This window comes from Sardina pilchardus, chromosome 23 (genome assembly GCF_963854185.1).
Source record: "Sardina pilchardus chromosome 23, fSarPil1.1, whole genome shotgun sequence".
In the NCBI taxonomy this organism is placed as follows: domain Eukaryota; kingdom Metazoa; phylum Chordata; class Actinopteri; order Clupeiformes; family Clupeidae; genus Sardina; species Sardina pilchardus.
Window position 1 is genome coordinate 17,314,765 of NC_085016.1, and position 22,638 is coordinate 17,337,402.

At 46.5% G+C, this 22,638-nt stretch overlaps 1 protein-coding gene across 1 annotated transcript in view; it reads left to right on the forward strand.

Annotated features, from left to right (window-relative positions):
- The window catches only part of pdlim5b (PDZ and LIM domain 5b), a 73,848-nt gene that overhangs the window by 20,792 nt on the left and 30,418 nt on the right, over nt 1–22,638 (forward strand). The window contains exon 3 of the mRNA XM_062527410.1: nt 5,893–6,044. Within this exon, the coding sequence (XP_062383394.1) occupies nt 5,893–6,044 (152 nt within the window). The remainder of the gene's footprint in view (nt 1–5,892; nt 6,045–22,638) is intronic.

The window sequence follows — 22,638 nt, forward strand, 5'->3', positions numbered from 1 at the left end:
TGAGTGCTCCCTTCAACGGCAGTCATTAGTCTTGCAGTGTTAGAATAAATGTGCAATGTGTTTGTGAGAAGACATACTATGCAAAAAAAGATGGTGGAAAATATCTGGCAGATATAGATGACGTAGACGGGTTCATACAAATAACGTTGACCGAGCATCTTATGACTGTTAGTTTAAATCTGTAATTTTATAAATATCACATTATCCACTTAATGCGGTTTGAGCGCAACTTAAAGGGACTGTTCTTGGCTTGAGCTCAAGAAAAATAAATATCGGGGAGAAACTCTCCGTACTCTGAGAGACAAGGCTCGACTGGCCTCTGTGTGCCAACGATCCACCCCATAATTCACCAGCAGGACACATAGAGACTCCCATCATGTACAGACTGTTCCCCTTACTATCAGGAAATGGTTGTATACTTTTAATATCTTATAATAATAATCATATACAGTCATTAATTTATTAATGTATGTTCAGTGATAAATGTATTCAGGGTTAAATACACAGAATACAAATGCTCTCATAATGTTCCAGCTCTGCATTTCCAGAGGGTTGTGGAACTGAAATTATCGTCCTTGAGCTGAAGAAGCAATCAGTCGACAGCAGAATTGTCGGCTAGACTCTGATGCATATTTTCTCAACACATGGGACTGAGAAAACTGACTGACTGACTGACTTTTTCACTGAGTTTGTCTTCTGTGGGTAATTACCGGTACTCTCGTAATGATGAGCAGGTTTATCAGAAAAAACATCTTCACGGGTATTTTCGATTTCAATTTCATCTAAATTCGATTGTGGCAGATCTGGCTAATTAAATTACGGGGGGGAAGACACATGGAAGCAATCGGCCCGGGTCGTGACTGAACTGAAGGAATCAGTCTGCCCTCCACCGTCAGAAGTGTGCTCTGGGTTTGGAGAACGCCGCTAGACTCCATAGCATCCCGACGTCCTCCTAATTAGTCTTAATTACTGGCCTGCTGTGGACACCACTTTCCATCTACACTCTTCAAATTAGATATAATCACTGGGTGTACGCATGTTCCTAGAGTACATTATTAGATTCACTTACAGTGAATTTCCATCTCATTGCAGAACCGCTTTTTTTCTTTTTTTTTTGTAGACAGAGGTCTGTACAAATCCGTTTGGTCCCCTGTTTAAGCTCCTTTTGTTGATTTGTACCTGTGCTTCCTCCTCCACCCCTTCTGAGGTGATAAAACAATGCATGCATTCCATTGCAGTTACAGCATGATCAACCCTGGCACATTTCCGTGCACAACGCATTGCATGAATGGTAAAGGTATACACATGTCGAGGGCTGAGAACCAAAGGGGCGTACGTGACATTTCACCAACTTTACAGGAGAGCCAAAACAAATCTAACTGCTTCTATATGTTCACAACACCTTTGGTTTTTGTTCAATAACTATATATTTATAAATATTTTACTTGTATAATTTTGTCAGCTATGAGAGCTCATCAAGAGCTTTCAGGTGATATATATAACTCAATTTTGACCAAAATGTCACTTACGCCCCTTTGGTTCTCAGCCCTCGATGTAGTGTGCCTATTTATGAGTAGAGAGTCATTGTTAATGTTAATGTTGATGTTGAGGGGTTATGCACGGGGCACAGTTGTCGGTTAGCATGTGAGCCTGTTGGGTTCAGCGCTTGTCAGGCCAGGTTAGTGAGGCTGGCAGATGGTGGACCCTTAGTTGTCTGATGAGATTTGGGCCTGTCTCATGAGATGCGTTGCCCTGTCCGTGCCCCTTGCCCTTGTGATGTGAATTAGAGGCAGCTCTCAGGACATGCCATGCCAGTGAAATGTCAGGGCCGGATGTCTCCTGTGGCCAATCAGATCTGTTCCAGTGCTCATTTTTCTGTTTTAGCGGTTAAGCTAATGGCTCAGAACAGGGCACAGAAGCACTGAACCCCCCCCCCCCCCTCCCTCCACACACACACACACACACACACACACACACACACACACACACACATACTCCGCTCCCTGCTGTGCCATGATGGGTCGTTGGAAGTTATTAAGCGGATATTCCTCCTCCTCTGTTGGCCCTGCGTGTCCTCCTCTGTGCAGGCCCACCCCTGTCCACCCCTGCCCTGGCATTGACCCTCAGGAGCTTGTGAAACGAGAGAGTGTGCCGCCAAACTGGGGCTTCAGGGGCATGTTTTACTACCAGGCCTCCTCCCGAGTAGCACTTCCTGCTGGGCTACTGCACTCCCCCCCAACACACACACACACACACACACACACACACACGTCCACCTCCGCCTCCGCCCACCCCTGGTCACCCTCAGCCCTTTTGTACTGTGTGACTGCTGAGAGGAGGAGGGGCGACCACCAGTTCTCTTATCATCCGTTTCTGAAAATAGAACGTGGTTCTGCAGTTCCTCAGCGAGAGTCTGCGGCAGTTGGCTTCGGTTCCGTCCCCCCGTGACTCCCCGTGCCTCCGCTCAACCCTGCAGAACAAATGAGCTGAGGACAAGTCAAGAGGGTTCCGTCACATTTGTCTTTCTCTGTTTGCACTTGTTCTCCCACTTGTCAGAGTGTTTATTTTGAAACGTTCGCCACATTTATTCCCATTAGCTTCCTGTCGTGCGATAACATCGGCAATAGAACGGCGAGGGGGAACGTGTCACCGGAGGCTCCCGAGACTTTCCCATTCCTCAGCTTGGTGCCGGGAAAAGCTTCGCAGCACTTTCCTCTTTTGTGTTTCTCCTCACACAATGCGGCACAGGCCGAGTTCAGTACAGTATGGTTTCCTGCTGGAGCTGTTGGGGGGGGGGGGGAGTCTTTTGTTGTTGGCCTGAGAAGAATTCACTGTGCCCTTGTGCTTCAGATGCACAAGGGGATGCCAGGAACTTGAGGGAAATTTCCTGTATTGTTGTGCTCGCAGCAGTATGTGTTTTTCAACATAAACACATGGCTTCTTGTGTTAGCATAAGCTAATTTCTAGGTTTATGCAGGGTGTGTAATCTTCTTCCATACATCGACCTCAGAATGTACTTTATCATAAAAATCACATGCTGTCAATCCTTCAGCCCATAGTTTGACCTCTCATTTAGTCCTTTTTCATGTTGTTATGTGATGTCACCAAAAGAGTGTTGGGCTAAGAGTTAGCTGTTAGCTTTGTTAGTATATGTGACAGTCAGTTTGTTCTGCTGCACATGCTGATTATTGAGTCAATGCTGCTCATGTATGAGCATGTTTCTGTGAAAGGAAATGACAAAGCAAGCCTCGGAGGTTGAGGGAGAGCTGGGCACCGCCCCAGCCCTCAGACTGTGTGTGTGAGCATTTTATTGGTGTTTCCCTGGAGCACACAGTGTCCCAGACTGACACAGGCAGGTTCTCACAGAGGTGCGGGAGTAGGGTATGTGTGTGTGTGTGTGTGTGTGTGTGTGTGTGTGTGTGTGTGTGTGTGTATGTGTATGTGTATGTGGGTCTGTCATGGCGATGGATCAACTGAAACTGATTTATTGGCGCCGCTCGTCATTGTGCAAGCCCATCTCAGCCACACCTGGCGTCAAGTCGTGCCGTCGTCATGGTTTCATCAGGGTACATCCTGTGTGGGCACATCCACTGTCATGGCTGTGCAATCCGAGAGGAAAATGAGACCCTCTCTCCGATTCTCTTCTGCTCTTTACTCAAACTAAGTTCAAGTTGTTATGAGTTTTTATTGGGAGAATTGTCATCATTTTCATGGAAATTTCCAACTGGAAATAAATGAAAGTATCTGTCTGTTTGTTTGTTTTTTTACTTTCTTGTAGTAACACGCTTACACATGACGCCTAAAACTTTCATGTAACATTGCTTCATCAAGGCCTTAGTCACCACTCGAACAATCCACACAGGTGTGTGTATGTTTTGTAACAACAAATGGAGACGTCAGACTTTTCAGACCATTTCGTCATTAGTGAACCTGTCACCTCTAACAAGCATGAGCCCTTATTGGTGAGCTGTCACTTTTATGTATGTTTGTATGACTAAAAGCCAAGAGCTTTACTGGCCTGAAGGCAAAGGCTAAGTGCTCCGAAAGTCCTGTGTAGTAAAGCGGCTCTGCAAGCACAGTCTTCTTCTTCTTCTTCTTCTTCTTCTTCTTCTTCTTCTTCTTCTTCTTCTTCTTCTTCTTCTTCTTCTTCTTCTTCTTCTTCTTCTTCTTCTTCTTCTTCTTCTTCTTCTTCTTCTTCTTCTTCTTCTTCTTCTTCTTCTTATTCTTCTTCTTCTTCTTCTTCTTCTTCGAATGTCCTGTACTTTTTCTTGTGCTGAATGTCTGTACTTTTTTTGATCTTCTTCGTCTTTGTTTCCTTCCTCCTCCTTCTCTCTGTCACCTCAGATGCCTGGCAACCCACTGACACAGATCCAAGAAAAACACCTGGACCTTCACACACACACACACACACACACACACACACACACACACACATCACCGCCTTAAACAGCCCAACCAGACGGGCCTGTTTGTCATTTCTATTTTCTGCTCCTTTTAAAAAGTACCGTTGAGTGCTGTCCTTGATTCAAAAATGTTATGTTCATTACCAGGACGCCTTAGAGCCCAGTCCAATTTAGATTAGGGTGTTGAGCGCGTTATTCCTGTTTTTTATTTTCCACTCCTTGACATAATTGTGTTGTCACAGACTCACAGGTCGTCATGTGTCCAGATAAGATCTCTACCCCTCCTGAAACTCCCCAACACCACCACGCCAGGGCCACATTTCTCACTACAAATATGGCAGTCTGTCAGGCACGATCAGATAAAACAGCAATACAGCAGCAGTCTTGAGCCTAGACAAAAAAACAAAAAAACTTCATAGTTGATTTAATAGGCTCATAAATTGCCACCGTGCGTCTGAAATCTCTGCCTGCATCTACTGGTCAGTTTCCCACAAGTTGTATTTTTTTTTCTTTTTTTTTTCATAACACTTCATAAGAACGTTTACTTGGCGTTCTCCGCTTGAAAGCAGCAGGGAATAAGTTATAGTACCTGCCTGTGTTTATTCTGTTTGACTTTTGATTCTATCACAGCCAAGTGGGTCAGACTGGTACTGTAGACCTGACGTCTATTGCTCACTGCCAAAGCGTGCCGCTCGCTCTCCGTTCAATATTAGACCGAGAAGCCAGACGCATGCTACCTGGACGGTTGAATCATTAACTGTCTACCTACAGTATCTTTTCCAAGTCTGGGAGATGAATAGCGCAGCAAGCGTCTGGCTTCAAAGGGCTGGCGAATGCTCTGGCTTGCTTGTCCCATTAGTTTGGGCCTGAGCTATTCTTGCGCAGACTGATAAGAGGGAAAGGAAAACAAGCGTCTTATGTAAGACGAGGTGTTGCGCAAGAGTCACACGAAAATACACGTGTGACAGGCAGCCATAAGCGTTTGTATACAGTATGGTACTGTATGTTAAGTGGAACAAAGTGGTTAAGTTTCATCAAGAATCCAGAGGGTTCATAGTCAATTGCATGGATTTTCCTACTTACATCACATATACATGCTTGTTCATAACAGCTATACATTTTTAAGGGGGTTTCACATTACTGTGTTTTAAGGGGGTTTCACATTGCTTTCACATTGCAAGCTTTGGGCATCAAACATGGTAGATATGATTGAGAAAACACAAAAGGGCTTAGGGCGCTCAGGAGTCTATAAATTAGTACTCAGGTGCTCTTCTGCTACGGGTGAGGTGAGAATCCAAAAGCAAAAAAAAAAGGTTAGCAGAGGCACTCCGTGATTTTTAGAAATATAAAAGCCATGCCATGTACCATTTTTTTTTCTATATTTATATTTTAGTGCCTCTGCTAACTTTTTTTTTTATTATTGCTTATAGTAGATATGATTGTTTTTCATTCACTTTTCTAAATTGTGCTACTTTTTTTGTCTTGGCAGTTGACAGATGGGGGGAAGGCATCCAAAGCCAAGATCAGTGTTGGAGACACCGTGCTGTCCATCGACGGCATCTCCACAGACGGAATGACCCATCTGGAGGCCCAGAACAAGATCAAGGCCTGCACCGGCAACCTGAACCTCACCCTGCAGAAGTAAGAGCCGAGCTTTACGTTACACGACCCCGAGCACACTCGCTTCCTTTTAAAACGAGGAAATCACACAACCGCAGTAAAACTGTGAGAATAGAAAACGCAGGTGGGGAATGGGTAACCACGGCGTCACGCTCAGCTAGAGGAGGTCATTGTGCTTTTATCTCAGGTGCAAGACAAAAATGTGTCGTAATATTCTTAAAAAAAGAGGTTCACACTCTTTTTTGAAGACTGTTTTAACCTCTGTGTCACCCCACAAAATGAATGGCCCTCACTGTATCATATACTAGTAACCATGCACGATGAAATGTCTACACATGGAGCCTATCAAGGAAACCAAACATTCCATAGTAAAAGCATGACTACAAGATAAATATAATTAAGGTCTACAGGCAGGCTCAAGCAAAGCTTGTAGCACCAAGAGTTTCTTTTCTCTGTTATACCATACAGACACACACAATGAAATGGGATTTCCGTTCCCTGGATACTGAGCTTTAGAAAGCATACCGCATGTCTAGGATCAACAGCAAGGACATTAGATCTTGTTTAAATACGTGGAGAAAGCCCTATGTCAGTAATTGTGTGGGTTTTTTGTTTCATTCAGTGAGAAGTAAACATCATGGCCTTTAAAAGTTAATGCGCATTTTGGCTTCTGCTCTGCTCTGTATCCCTAAGTCGACCCTGTTGTTGTTAGAGCTCGCACTGCCTTTTTCGCTCGACATGTGCGAAAACACAGCCAACAAACACATATACGCGTCGTCCCCCTCCGCACACAGACCACGACGCGTATATCATACCCCATGCTATCAAAGGCATGGCTCGAAACGGCAGTGTGATCACATGCAGAGCAGGCGACAGAACATCACTTAACACTCAAGAGATCCCCACAGGCCCTTCTCCCCTTCTCTGGGTGTCAGTGAGGGCAAAAAGTAAAGTCTCCTCCGCTTCGTTTTACTCCTTTTCTCCTTCCCTTTCCTCCGTTTTGCTCTTTTTCCCCTCGCCGTGTTTCTTCTGCGGCTTGTGCGAGGAGCAGGTCGTAACTCCTACTCCCGCCTCTGGCCGGTTCCTCAAGCCCGGAGAGCGAGGGGAGGCCAAGCACAACAGCGTGCGGCCGGGTGTGTGGTTTCCTCAGACTTCTCTCTACCACCCCCCCCCCCCACCCCCCATCTCCAGCGGACTGGTGCTTACGGCTCACTCCTGTGCAGAAGGGGGGGGGGGGGAGGACTTATTAACTCGAAGGAACGGCATTCAAAAACCGAGACATTTAAAAGACGTAGCTTGTCATTTACGCAGGCAGCACTCAGTCTAATGTGTTTGGATTTGAACTATAAATTGCCCCTCGTTGAGTCTTGGAATCTGTGAATCGGCCATTTAGTGGCTTCGACGGGAATGTTGTCATCTTTGGCCTCTTTACAACTGTCAGTGTAGCCAGTGAGAGAAATTCAGTGATTTCCCAAGAGCCACGACAACTGCATTTCAAAGCACAATGATTGACTCTTTAATGTTCTGTATTGTCCCTGATTTATTGTCAGATTGCTCAAGTTGTTTTCAGGCAGAAACTGGATTACTAATTAGAATTATTCATTTAATTTCTGGGAAACCTTGTAGTCCTGAGTCCTGATCATAGTCAGGTCATTCATCCATGAAAATCTGACCCTTTTCCCTCAACTGAACAAAAATGAGGCCTTGCTGGTGAGGATACCCTGTAGTAATATGGTCATCTTCATAGCAGGTCATTGACATTTTTAAGGACGTTAGTCGGTCACAGGCTCCCACTGTGTTCAGGTATCTGTTGCCTCTCCCTCAGGAAGTATGCAGCAATGAAAGATAAACATACATGCTATTCCTGAGTTGTGTTCTCATACCTAAGAATGTGGAATGCCGACTCAATAAAGAGGCATACTCTGTATGGTATCTCTTTACTAGTTTCATCTTGCCGTGGGCCTTTATCCTTCTGTGAGAAATGTGCTTTGGCTTTTGTGGGTCTGTTTACGTCCTTTGTCTGGTTATCACTGAAGGCGCACACTAGCAGAAGCCTGGCCTGTGTTTGTGAGCTCATGGTGTTTCCATTATGATCTGAAGTACACATCAGAGAGCCATTACCGCTTGAAGTAGTGGAGTTTGTACAAGACTCAGGAGATTTCTTGTGATTTTCTTCAGATTCTCTGTGTATCGTGTACCTGTTTGTTCGCGTGTGTGTTTGTGCGTGTGTGTGTGTGTGCGCGCGCTTGAGAGAGAAAAGATTTATTATAGGTCACAAAAAGCCTGAAATAGGTTGTCTATTTAGAAGAAGAAGAAGCAGAAGCTGTGTAGGCCCTCTCCATTAGAAAGTTGAAACTGCTTTTGAGGATTTGCCGACCTTTGCTCTTCCTACAAATGGGTCTTTTCCCAGTCAGGTAAAGGTGACAGGACCTCTTCACAATGATTTATCACACAACTCCTGCTGACGGGCACAAAATAAGACATCGTCAAGGCCATCTGATTTTGCCTTCGACTTCTGACCTGTGTTAACATATGCTGAGGATGGCCCCCGAAAGGCATTCCAGGCCTTCTTTAAGGAGGATAAATCAGGGGACAGTAAAAAGGTTTTTGCTCTCGACCGCCAGAGCACTGTCTTTTTCAAAGGAGGGATGTGGGATTCTCACATTTCCCCAGTCCGATCGCTCTGTGCGGCGGAGAGCCGACGTGTGGAATCCCTGTGGCGCTCCTGCAGGTACTGGAGAGCTCGTGTGCAATCATCATCATAGATTCCGAGGTCGGAAAACAGTCGAGCAGGAACACCACTGCGCTGATTCTATGGAATTTTCTTTTTTTATAATACCGAGGCTGTTTGCGCAGGGAATCTGCAAAAATCATCAAACCTGAAACTCTTATTTCTTTTCCTCGGATGTAGAAAAAAAATAACGTCCCACTCCACCAATATCTCGGTTTACTTTTAAGATAACATTGCGTTAAGAAGAAAGCCGGGCTATGTTTTGGGGTCCCTTAGAGATACTTGCGCTACGCTAACCTAGCGTTACTGAGCCACTCCGAGCACAGCTGCCTAGGGTCCCTCTTCAAGCTGGGCTCCTGATAGACTCTCCCCTGGCCTGAGACGAAAGCTTGCGCTTGTTCACCGGGGCAACAAAATGTCATGTCGGCAGTGTCATGTTGAATTTCCCCTTGGGGATCAATAAAGTATCTATCTATCTATCTATCTATCTATCTTCAAACTATTGTCAAAGCACTGGAGCAATCAGGGAGTATTTTTGGAGCAAGTTAGAACACAAACACACACACACACACACACAGAGCCCTCTTTGTTGTATGGTCTTGTTGTGTGAGGGTGTGTAAGAGAGAAAGAGAGAAAGAGAGAGAGAGTGAGAGAGAGAGAGAGAGAGTTTTTAACCCTTGAGACATTTCAACATCTCTGTTTTTCGTGGAGTGGATACCACATTTCCTCGAGGAGAGCAAGCGTTGCAAAAGACTGACGTTACTCAACCAGACAATGTGAACAACCCCGACTCTGCACTATGTCAGCGTGCTTTTGTAATGACAGGACTTACCGCAGGAAAACACCTGCGATCCCAACAGTCACACACACATCCTCTGTAAACCATGGTAAATATGCAGTGGAGCGCCCGCACGGTCCTTCCCCCTGCTCTGCCTTGCCGTCTTTCTCTCATCCTGCGCGGAGCGTGACAGATTTAAGAAGCTTTAAGCACTAAGTAATGAGGGAAAACAGACCCCCAAATCAGCCCTGCTGTGCTGCGGCCTGTAATCCAGTAGTAATGGGTGCCTGTGATGAATGTTCAATGGAACATCAAATGCAAGTGCTTTGCCACAGCAGAAGAACGCTCCCGTATGAGAAAATAATGGGTCGGTGTGCTGTTTCTTTTTCTTCTTCTTCTTCTTCTTCTTCTTCTTCTTCTTCTTCTTCTTCTTCCTCTTCTTCTTCTTCTTCTTCTTCTTCTTCTTCAGAGTTGCCCCTAGATAAGATAAGTGACTCTGGGGTATTCTTGGCTTTGCCTGGCACCAGTTGTTATGAGTAGTGTCAGTGGAGACTGGCACATTGCAGTGTGTTGGACTATTAGTGTTGAAGTAGAACCACTTGGAATGCCCCTCTGGAAATGGAACGTTCTGGAGAATTCCGTCCACTCCACAACCCACCCCCCCCCCCCCCCCACACACACACACACACATACACACATACACACATGAAAGTCTTTTTCCTGTCAGTTCAGCAACATTTAGAATGTATTGATTCCATCAGCCTGTTTCAAACCACATTGATTTCCTGACTCTCTAACTCTTATTTTTTTGTTCTCTTGGTGAGTGAAAAGCTGCTTTTCCAAAAACAATATGGAAATGGCGCCTCTCGTCTGCTTTAAGCACCATTTTCTACCCCGTGTCTGTCTCTACTCCCAAAACCCTTGTCAGATGTTGTCCTCCTGCTCCTCGTGTTTTGTGAGCTCGTACAAGTCTTCGAAAATCTCTTTAGCCAGAATCGTGATCGATGGGATATGTGAAGGTCCTCCCACTGTAAGCCAGGATAATGCTTTAAGTCGAACCTCAGCCTCCCTGGCCTGAGCGAACAGCGTGGATTTGGACAGGTGCAGGAAGATAAAGTCCCACCGACCCCAAAGCGCTTCAGGCTGTGCTTGTAAGATGGAGTCTCTTTGTGCGTGTCAGAATCAGATATGCTATGATGAGACTAAGAGAAGTTGTTCTCAAACACTAGCCATGATATTCATGCATCATGTGAAAGTGAGATTCTTCTGGCCTCTGTGATCTGAACTTGGGTCTTGCTATCGTGTGTGATGGTTATGGCAGAGTGAGTGAAGCCCTTGTTGAGCAAGAGGGAGAAGTAGGAGATTTGAGTTACAAAACCATTTCCTCAACTTCATTGGAAGCATTTTCAAGATATTTTTAAACAATGATGAGGTATTTGACAGGCTGTAGTTCTCCTTTTGAAATTGCAGTCATAAACTGACGATGGATTCAAAGTTAATTGCATCTGCTATTTTTGTTAAATCAAATGGTTTATATTAATCACTCTGACTGATTTTTTTGTGCTGTATTGGATCATTTCTGAGCCTTGCAGTGAAAACCTTGAATACGTCTCTCGCACGTCAAACTGCGTGTTATATAAACTCTGAGGCGAGGACATTCTCTATGGAAATCTGGCCTCATACAAGTTCCATCAAACAACAACGTCCTTTCTGGCTCTGTGTGTGTGTGTGTGTGTGTGTGTGTGTGTGTCTGTGTGTCTGTGAGAGAGAGTGTGTGTGTGTGAGTGTGTCTGAAACTGTGAGAGACATGCAGGCTAACTCAGATGGCTTGCGCCTTGCTTTAATAAAAGAATTTTACGATGTGACAGGCACTCTGTATCCAAGAAGCCGTCCACATTTTGGCCAGCAGCTTCAGGTCTGCGTGGGGAAAGGAGAGCCATCCTCTCATTCATCTGGAGGGCTAGTGAGAGCATATGCAGACACGCGAAGCTCGACTCGGATGGGTATTAGGTTTTATTAAACATTAGACTGTCTTAAGTTATTCCTTGATTTAGTAGTGGGCTTTTAGCGTGCACATCACTTTGATCCGGCAGGTGTATCTGTATGTGTGGGTCTATCTGTGCTCTGTGATATGGTGTGCATTAGATGGCTGCTGGTAGGTAGTGGAAAGTCCTACATGTCTGTGCGGAGTGGAATTCTCGTGAATTCCAGTCGTGTAGGAACAAAGTCCTCGTCGTATATTAAAGCACTTATATTATATCCATTAACGTCAGAGTACAGCCAAAAAAGAGGCAGATCTCAGATAAAGCTGTGATATAAGTATCTCTTATACAGAGCACACACACACACACACACACACACACACACGTAGAGAGACAGAGGGAGAGAGAGAGAGAGAGAACCACTTTATATATGTTTATATATACTTAGAGGGTATGCTCCAATGATGGACAAATGGCTTTACATTTGTGCCCAAACAATTTGCCTGTATAGTAACTCGATGCTCTGCAACAGATTTACTTACACTCTGCAACAGGAGTCTATAAGTGCCTTTCAAGGAACCATGAAGGCACCCCCCCCCCCCCACAGACACACACACACACACACACACACACATACACACACACACACACACAAACACACGCGCACACACACACACACACACCTATCCCCTTCACCCCCCCTAGGTCTGGCAGGAAGAAGGGTACTTATAAGCACTCTGCCTTTCAACGTGCCCTGAGGAGACTGGGTGGAAGTGACACGCATCAGTGTGCGGCGAGCACAGAGCCCTTGGCGTGTATCAAAGGCGATAGGCTACATCACACACATCCTTTCTTCACGTCCTCCCTCGCTTTTATCCGTCCCTCAGCGGCAGGGCCAGGCCTCCCTTCTTCTTTGTCTCACGCTCCCTCTCTCTCTCTCTCTCTCTCTCTCTCGTGCGCGCTCTCTCTTTCTCTCATGCTCTCTCTTAACCTAAAATGGACTTAAAACACCATACACACACACACATACATACACACACACACACACACACACAAACGCACAAACACACACACGCACACACCCCAACAAAAGATGGATGAAGAAAATTGCTGGCAAATTCCATGTAAGACACGAGGAAGGCAGTAATTGACTGCAGCAGCATTCGCTGTCCCACACCATCTCCTCCTTCCCCACCACCCAATCACGCCCCCCCCACCCCCCCTTCTTGTCTGAGGGATCCAGTATCTGTCTGTGAATGCATTGTGGTTTTTGGTGCCCCTCTCCGCTGTTCGCAGGCCTTTGCCAATGTCAGCTTTTAAAAAGCCGCCTGCTTCTTCAATCTTCATTCACCCGTTTACAGCCAGCTGGGGCCCAGGGCAAGCGTGGGAGGGGGAGGGCAGTGTGTGAAGTGGTTTTCAAGTACCCTGGAGTTGGGGAGGCGACACGACACAACTGGCGCTCTCTCACATTTCAGGGAAGTGTCACGCATTAAGGGGGAAAGGGTGCCGTCCAGAATGGCTCTCTCTACATTTAAAAGCGCCAAGAATTTACAAATCTGTTTTCTGATTTAGGGATGCTTGTTGTATTTCCTTGAATTTGTTTAGGTATTTTTTTTAATTATTATTGATTTCCAACATCATCTATTTCAAGATTCTGATTGATAACAATCATTTACAAAAAGAGATCAATAAAAAGACAGGCAGGAAAAGATAAAAACCTCTTTACTCTGCAGAGTAAAGTAAAAGTGACTATGGAACTATGAGACCTTTTAATGTTTCACAAGGAGCTTAGCCTGCACTGCTACGCTGCTCAACACTGATGTAAGGGTCTCTTCTAACCTTGTGCTGGTAGCCATCTGATGTAGACCGCAGAGTGGCTTAGAAATGTGGGCTAACAGTGAGACTGCCTGCTTATAAACCCCCTCACACAACGACCCTCACACGCCAGGAATCTCCCTCCTTCTCTCCAGATGACAGTTAGAGTGTTGGAAACTGAGCAGGGTGCTCCCATGTGTGTGTGTGTGTGAGGTGTGAGGTGTGTGTGTGTGTGTGTGTGTGTGTGTGTGTGTGTGTGTGTCAGAGGCTGTGTGTATCCGGATGTCAGGAGACTCCGTTTAATTAGGACTGGAGTATGTGTGTGTGTGTGTGTGTGTGTGTATCACTGTGGGTGTGCCTGTGCATGTGGTTGAGCGAGTTTCATAGGGATGTAAGCATGTATTTTTGTGTGTGTTCGTGTGTGCGTGTGCGTGTGTGTGTGTGTGTGTGTGTGTGTGTGTGTGTGTGTGTGTGTGTGTGTGTGTGTGTGTGTGTGTGTGTGTTCTTGTGTGTGTGCTCTTGTGTGTGTGTTCTTGTGTGCGTGTGTTCTTGTGTGTGTGTGACATATTTATGAGCTTCTCTGGTGTGGCTGGCCTGTCTGCCACTGCTCCTAGAAGGTCAAAGAAAAGCACCATGTTTCTCCCAGTCTCGCATCTGTCAATCTTTTTGTTTTTAGCTAAAATTAGAACCCTCCGAATGTTTTCCAGCTGAGCAGGCACAGTCAGATTTTTCTACTTTTCTTGACCTTTTCTATTGGCTTGAGAAAGTGTTACTCTTTAACTGGATGCTGCGGGGGGAATCATCTACAAGCTCAAGAGCTGTGGTTCAAAAGGTCACCGCTAACAGTTCAGCCATGGAAATGCTAGCTTTGGTCTTTGTTTATTTGGCTGCTGTCACGCACACAAATGCACACACACACACACACACACACACACACACACACACACACACACGCACACACATGCAAAGAAGATATGCAAATATACAGTACTGATATAGTATTGCAGTAACTGTTTTTGTAAGTCGCTTCGGACAACAGTCACACACTTGCAGGAACCACCCTTAAAGCTATAACTTCTGAACTCTATGACAGCCACACACACACACACACACACACACACACACACACACACACACATATGCACACCCAGCATGCAAACATAGTCACACAGATACTTGCCAAACCGCACACACACACACACACACACACACACACACACACACACACACACACACACACACACACACAGAGAGAGCATACAAGCACACAGTCACACAGACACTTGCCTAACCACAAAGCTGTGTCTCCTGAATCCCGAGGCATCCCAGAGACAGACCTACCGCGTCTTTATCATCCATTGTGTTGTGGCAGCCAGCTTGGGTGGTCAGTCGGCCCAGGGCCTCCTCGTCTCCCTCTGTTGTCCCAGATGCAGCCACACAGCGCAGACCCACCTGACGGTGTCGGAACCAAGCGCGCGATTCACAGCTCTGTTCCGCTCCTCCGCCCCCACACTGCAGATGCTTGGATGTATGCTAACGACAGCTGAGCCAAAAGAGCGCTGCTCGCTTGGTTTATTGTGTATTTATACAATAACCGTGTTGTGAAAGAACGTATGCTAGAAGTGCACAGAAAATGATTTTGATGGGGAAAAAAATGACAGATTCCTCAGTTCCTTTGTCTATGGAGAGGGGAGGTTAAAGTTCCATTTTAAAGGTTCTCTAAGGTGAACTCTCTCATTTGAAGTTGGAGGACTTCTCTAGTCTAGATAAATGATTCCTTTGTCCGTGCCAAATACCCTTGCTGTTTTCCAGAAGCACCTAATAGTTATTTTGTCCCGAGCTACCATGAATTCCCAGACAGTCCAGGTGGCTCCATAATGGCTGCTGTTGGAAGAGTCCTGCTGTGCCGGGCAGGCGGGACTTAGCGAGGGCGCGCGCCGGCGCTGATTGGTGAGTCAGTGCATCAGTATTCAGACACAAGCCTCCTTTGTCTCCCTCTCTCCGTTTGGTCAGCGCCGGTCGCCAGGGTGCTTTTTCGCGCGGCCTAGAATGGGCCGCGGCGAGAAGGCATTTCGTTTTGCGTCACGCCATTCTGTAGCCTACCCGCCGCACTCGCTCGCCACGTCACCCGCTGTGCCCCATCCCCCACCCACATGCCACCGTGACCCCTCTACTGCTCTGTCCACAGGCATGCCCATAGCTACCAGCTACAACTGTTTGGGAGGTTCATTCCCTTTAACAGCAACACACCATTGAATGAATTCATCTCTGGTGTTCATTTTTTTTCTTGTGGCTGTTTATGAGTTCTGTATTTCTTTCTTCTCCTCTTTTTTACCTTCTGTATCTCTCACTCTTCAATCGCTTCCCCCTCACTGCGTAACTCTACACATCATGTCAGCGCTTAGTCAGTGGAGCAAACTAGTCAGCTCGCCAGGCACCTGTTCCTTTTCCGCAATTGAGACTTGTGTGTATGTGTGTGTGTGTGTGTGTGTGTGTGTGTGTCTTGTGTATTTGTGCGTTTGGGTGTGTGTGTGTGTGTGTGTGTGTGTGTGTGTGTGTGTGTGTGTGTGTGTGTGTGTTTGTTTGTTTGTATGTATGTATGTGTGTGCGTGTGTGACGTGTTTCATGTATGTGTGTGTGTGTGTGTGTGTGCTGTATCTGCATTACTATGGAACACACACTGCACAGCCTTTCAAAGCGAGCACCACGGGGAGCCTCCCTCACCCTAATCAGCGCCATGTTATGTTCTCTCCCGGCCCTCTCCGCTCCGCTCTGTGTTAGCATCTGCCGCAGCTCCCCCGGGCCACTCCAGCATTTCCCAGGTACATCTCTCGTCACATCGTAACTCAGCCCTGGAAATGTCATTTGTACATATTAGTTGTCAACACTGTAAAGTTGCCTCAGGCCGCAAGGCTGATGGGGAAATGTTTGTCGAGTCCAATCCTCTCCTTTGAGTCTAGATGCACTGAGAGATTCCTCGGAGTTAAGTTTATTGGTGGTGGTGGTGGTGGTTGGAGTTGGGGGTGGGGGGGGGGGGGGGGGGGTCATATGTTGGAAGGTTTTTTGTCTTTCATTGAATCCAGGTACAGGTTCTGAAACATGCCTCTCCTATGGTTTTAATTATTCAGCTCTCTCTAGTGTACTGGTCCTTGGCTGGCTACCCTGAGACACATTCATAAAACCTGGGAGAGACATTCTGAAACATCTGCTTGTGTGTGAGCGTATGTGTGTGTACATGTGTGTACGTGTGTGTGTGTGTGTGTGTGTGTGTGTGTGTGTGTGTGAGTGTGTGTGAGCGTGTGTGTGTGCACGTGGTGCAAGACGGCCTTGCTCTGAGTGCTTACAGTCTTCATAGTAGTATTCCTATGAAACAGATTTGTCGGAAATCCCCACGTGGCTTATTCCGAAACGGACCTGAACTCTTGACCTGACATTTACTAAGTGAGTTCCTCTGCCACAACTAGTTTTGAATGTGTCGAATGTTTGGAGTAAGTCACAATGGAGAAGTAATAGTCCCCTTTACGGTCCTGTTTTCTTGTTTTATAGCGCTTCAGAGTTTTACTGTAAACAGAATCCTCTCCATCTTTACAGCAGATCTCTTCATAGAGGAATATGTATTCCGACGGAATAAATATACCATATTCCTGCGCCTGAATCTGGCCACGGCGCTTCTCATTAAGTTGCCCATGAAACACCTTAAGTAGAAGCATTAAGTTCAAAGAAATGTCTTAAACGTTTCACTCCTCACCAGCGGAGAGCAGGAAGAATGTTAATGAGTCCTCTTGGCTTACTAAAAATAAGTCCTTCAGTCTTTTGGACACCTCAACTCTGTGTGTATGTGCGTGTGTGCGTGTGTGCGTGTGTGTGTGTGTGTGTGTGTGCGTGTGTGCGTGTGTGCGTGTGTGCGTGTGTGCCTGTGTGCGTGTGTGCGTGTGTGTGTGTGTGTGTGTGTGTGTGTGTGTGTGTACTTATGCAAGTGTGTACATGTGCACGTCCACATGGGTTTGTGTTTTCTGCAACCTGGGCAGTTCAGCAGCCTGTTTACACATCTACTGTACAGACTTCTCACCCTGTCTTTTTCTTGTTTTCCACTTATTTTCTCTCTTATTTTCCTCTCTCTCTCTCTCTCTCTCTCTCTCTCTCTCTCTCTCTCTATCCCCCCCTCCCCTGTGTCGGGCGATTCCCCAGCTGCTCTGAGCTCACCGGACTCGGCGGCGGCACCTGCGAGCCTCGACGCAGCAGCCCCCTCATTAGTCGAAAACAATTACGTCTGGCGTTTCTGAACTCCCTGCCCCGGGAGCGCGAAGGGCGGCGTCTCGCCGGGGTGATTCACCGCTGATGCACTCACCAGCGGACACCATCAAACGCGCTCACCGCTCCGCGCCGCTCCACCCCCTTTCACCCCAGGACCTTCCCTTTCCGTCAGCTTGCTGCTGGTGGTTTTTTCTGGGGAGCCCCAGGGCAGGAAAGGGCCGTGGAGGGCGAGGAGGAGGAGGAGGACGAGCGGGAGGAGATGGATTTGGGGGAGGAGGAGGAGGATTAGGAGGAGGTGGGATTGGGGAAGAAGGAGCAGGAGGAGAATGGGGGGGGGGTTGTCTGGGCCTGTGATGAGTGATGCGGGCGGCCCAGTCTCTGAAGCCTCTCCATCACTCAGACGTGTGGCATGTGCCAGACTGTTGCTCTTGGCCGCTGCTCTGCTGTACTGTAGGCCCAACCTCTGCCATGTTCTCCCAGACTGGGGGGGGGGGGGGGGGGGGATGAAGAGAGTGTGAGAGGGAGCAAGGAGAGAGAGAGCGAGAGAGAGAGAGAGAGAGAAAGTAAATGTTTTTTGCAAAAGATAATTTACAGGTATTGTAAAGTATTTTTTGAGAAAACAAATTCATGCACATAAAGACCAGAGTGGGAGGAAGGATCGAGCTGTTGGAAGTGTGAGCAGGGGAGAGAGAGAGGGTTTGAGTGATATAAAGTTGAGGTAAGAGGAGGGATATTGAGAGAGAGAGAGAGAGAGAGGCACAGAGAAGGGAAGGGAAAGAAGAGAAGGTGACTAAGAGAGAGAGAAAGATAAAGAGAGAACCAGAGCATGCATGACTAAGGAGAGAGAGAGAGAGAGAGAGAGAGAGAGAGAGAGAGAGAGAGAGAGAGAGAGAGAGAGAGAGAGAGAGAGAGAGAGAGAGAGAGAGAGAGAGAGAGAGAGAGAGAGAGAGAGAAAGAAAGAGAGAGGTAGGAACAGAAGACACCAGAGATCAGCTTTGTTGGTTTGTGCTGTTGCGGTACGAGACTTTGACAGCTCAGTGAGGGCCGGGCCAAAGTGATCAGCATATCCCCACCGCTGATGACATTCACAGACACTGCTGCTCTGCACACACAGAGAGAGCCATTCTTGCTCCTGTCTGCGATCGGAACCTTTACAATCCATTAGCCTTCATAAGCAATGGGATTGTACCGTAGCGATCATGTCCTTGTTTTCTGTTTCTTTTATTCTAAATGGACTTAAAGACTGCAAATAAGTCATACAAACATTTAATTAAATTGTGATAGTGGTGATTGAGCCCAGCCCTCAAGTCACATCGTATCTTTTTTTATTTATTTTTGTCCCTAATATGATTTTTATTTTCTCTTCATTGTCAGCACTGAACAAAGCATCTTAGCAAAGGAAGAAAGTAGCAGCATACCCGTGCTAATTCAACTATACTAAATTGGCCCAGGGGGGTTTATAATGGCATTCTAACTACTGCGTGTTGTTTTGAGATTTATCTGTGATTGATTGCTCTGTCCTTGAGCTCATGGATCATGCTGCAGGGATCTCATGACCCCCACCAAACAGAGTTATGCAAATAATGAACCAAATGCCTTTGTTCACGGCTTGGCCAGCCGCAACAACAGCCCACTAAATCACTCGGCTGGATTCGGTGGACGCGGGGGAATTTAAAAATCATAAACATTGGAGATGAGATGAAACGTCGGCCGCTCCCCCACGGCTCTCTCTTGTCCTCTCTCTCTCTCTCTCTCTCTCTCTCTCTCTCTCTCTCTCTCTCTCTCTCTCTCTCTGTCTCACACCCACCCACACACACACACACACACACACACACACACAGTGTTTGTTTATTAGATTACAGTGCAGGAGGGGGGGGGGGGGGTGAAGCCCAGAAGCCGATGTGCTCCTGGCCAGGATGATGTTCGTATGAAAAGTGGCCGTGGTGCCTGAGAGAATGAAAGGCGGCTTTATCTATCTGACGCTGTGTGTCTGGAGTTAGCGGATGACCAGTGCTGACCCGCCATGCCACAGCACATACCAGGCCACCGCAGAGGCTCCACTCACCTGCACAAGGCTTCTCTTCTCTTCTCTTCTCCCTTTTCTTTTCTTCTCCTGTCCTCTCCTCATTTTATCTTCTCTTTTTCTTGTTTTCTCTTCTCATCTCTTCTCCTCTCCTCTCCTCTCTTCTCCCTGCTTTTTTCTTCTCTTCCCTTCTCTCTTCTCTTCTCTTCTCTTCTCTTTTCTCTATTTCTTGTCTTCTCTTCTCTTCTCTTTTCTCTATTTCTTGTCTTCTCTTCTCTTCTCTTGTCTTGTCTTCTCTTCTCTTCCCTTTCCTGTCCTCTCTTCTCTTTTCTTGTCTTGTCTTGTCTTCTCTTCTCTTATCTCTTTTTATCTGTCTCTCTCCCTTTATGAGGACATGCGTCTGGGTCTGTCTAACTGAATTTCTCTTTGAATAGCCTAATTCCCCTTAACCGAGTCCTTTATATGTTTTCAAAATTGACATGAATGAATCTTTTAGGGCTTTATTCATTTAGGGCACATGTTTATGCCTTTTTGAAACCGCTCTTTTTTTAGTCGCTGTGAGACTCACAAGATCGCTGCCCAGTCTGCAGTTGTCCAGAACACGCAGACAACATTTTATTCGGAAGATCTGATGATCCCATCATAGTCAAAACACCTTCCATCCACCCCACGCCTCCCCCCCACCCCCAAATGTTTTTTTTTTAGCAGAAGGGTGCGGAGAAGCCCAGATGTCTGCAAGAGGACCACCCCCGAGAAGAACTGCTCTCTGGTGTCTGGAAATGGGGAGGTTCTGGCCCGTGCTGGATGCTGGCTGCTGGTTCCGTTTCTCCACAACATGCTGGAGCCGTTTTGCCACACTCTGGGATTCATTTTCGTTTCGCCGCTGATAAACCCGAGTGACTTTGGCGCGGCCGAGCCGAGTTAACACATCGTTTCAATCATCGCCGCCTTTCATTCCGTTCCCAACACTGCCGCTGGTGCTCTTCCACCCCCCCCACCCCCCCCCCCCAAAAAACACTTTGCCTTCTCCCTAACAATCCTCACTCTGCTTTCTCTTCTCACCACCATCACATTCATCATTCATTTTCCCTCCGTCCATTATTTTTTTGTTTTTTTGTTCCTGCCCGTCCAACAGTTGTTGTTTTTCTAATTCGTCCACCAATCCATCTTTCCTATCTCTCCCTCCTGACCTCTCCCTCGGTGACTCCGTGGTGGGGCCCCGGGTCTTTGGCTGGATGGACAGTGCGAACGCTGCATCTTTTCTCCCATAACCACCCTGCTCCTTTTATGGAAGAGACGGACAGACAGGAAGTGTGACAGTGTTCCGGAACGAACTGGGCTGCTGACTCACAGTGGTTGTTATTGGAGACAAGAAGGCCACATTGTCCCTAGCGCGGAGAGGCAGACTTGTTTGTGAGGTTTTTGGCCGCATGTTTGGTTTTAATGGAGATTAATGAGAAAAAGCTGAAACAGTCTGGACTTGGTCTGACTGCACAGTCTCTGGCATATGCCAGGGTGCGAATGCCAACCCCATGAATGCTCGCGATTTTCAGTTGTCTCTTATCAAAACAGCACTCGGCCATTTTCTCACACATTGCAAATGTATCACATACCTCAGGTGTTCAGTGCCAACTTTGGTTTCTTCAAAGAACAGATTGTTTCATTCTTGGTACAGCCTAAATATGTTTTATATGGATTTGGCATTGTATCTAATGGTCTGAATGTGTTGTTGTCGCTAATAAACATGCTTGTTTCTTAGCCAAGTTAGGACTGGGCAGTTCATTGCCTTGTATAGTGGTATTATCAGCTATTGAGCTGCAAAAGAGGTTGTGGAGGCCAGTAAGGTGTGGAGGCATTCATCATGCTGTATTGAAGGACTGAGCATGTGCTCTGTGAAGAGAAGTGAAGGAGCAGGTGAGAGAGATTTCTGAATAGAAATCAATGGAGTGATTACAAAAAAAGTCTGAACCAAGGCGCTCGTCTTGATATAAAAAGAAAAGCTTTTTAGTAGGCTAGTTCATAATTGAACACATCAAATCTTGCCAACATGTTTTGGCCAACATGGCCTTCATCAGGGCAGAACAATGAAACTTCCTGTCCTGGTGTAATGATGGCCAGTTAGCAGGAATCAATGGCATTCTTCCACCAAATCCTGTCTGACTCTGAACATCTTTTTAAATCACTGCTTTGCCATGAGATGAATTTGAGTTACCACTACAATATTGTATGTCAACCAGCATCAGTCTGTCAGCCTTCAAAACACTGTATTAGATATCAGAGATCCTTTGATGCGGAGTTTAAATGCCAGAGCGATGACCAATGCCATTAGGCTGATTGATGTCAGCACTGAATAAAGAATGAAAAGTTGCAGATGTGAATTCCAGTCAGGAAACTTTATATCACATTTGCTGATTGGAATACCCTCATCTCATGCAACACCGTGAACCAGCCCCGTTGGCTATATCCTCCATGGCTCCATAATGACTCAGTCCTTTCAGTCACAGTGTTTAATCTCACTTTCTGTAGTCCCCACCCCTCCACGCTGTACTAACACCTGTCCAGATCTGCCTTAAGTGCAGGAGTTGGAGGTCTACTCCTAGGTCCCTAGTATTGCAGTGTATCATATAGTGGAGAGTGCACCAGTTATCAGGAAGCTGATCAAGTTTGCAAAGACTATTCCAACTGCATTCCTCTAATCAGGATTTCCCAGAAGGGAAACGTTTCTAGAGCCCTATGGCAAGCATCAGGATGTCAAGATCTGCATCCCCTCATAAGTCAGAAGAAAGATTAGCTTTCCTTGTTTATCCTATTACTCACTGAAGCAGGATCATCTTTATTCTTCTGGCTGTCTTGTGGTGTGACAATTTGCTGCGGGGATTGAGCTGTACAGATATCCAGAGCCCAGGCGGATCGAGCCTAACCCGCTCTGACACGTTCATCCCCGGGATTTGACCGAACCCTGGACTATCCCCATCACCGCAGCATACTTTTGTAATGGTAGGAGATTGAGATTCCACTCGAGAGATTCCTGC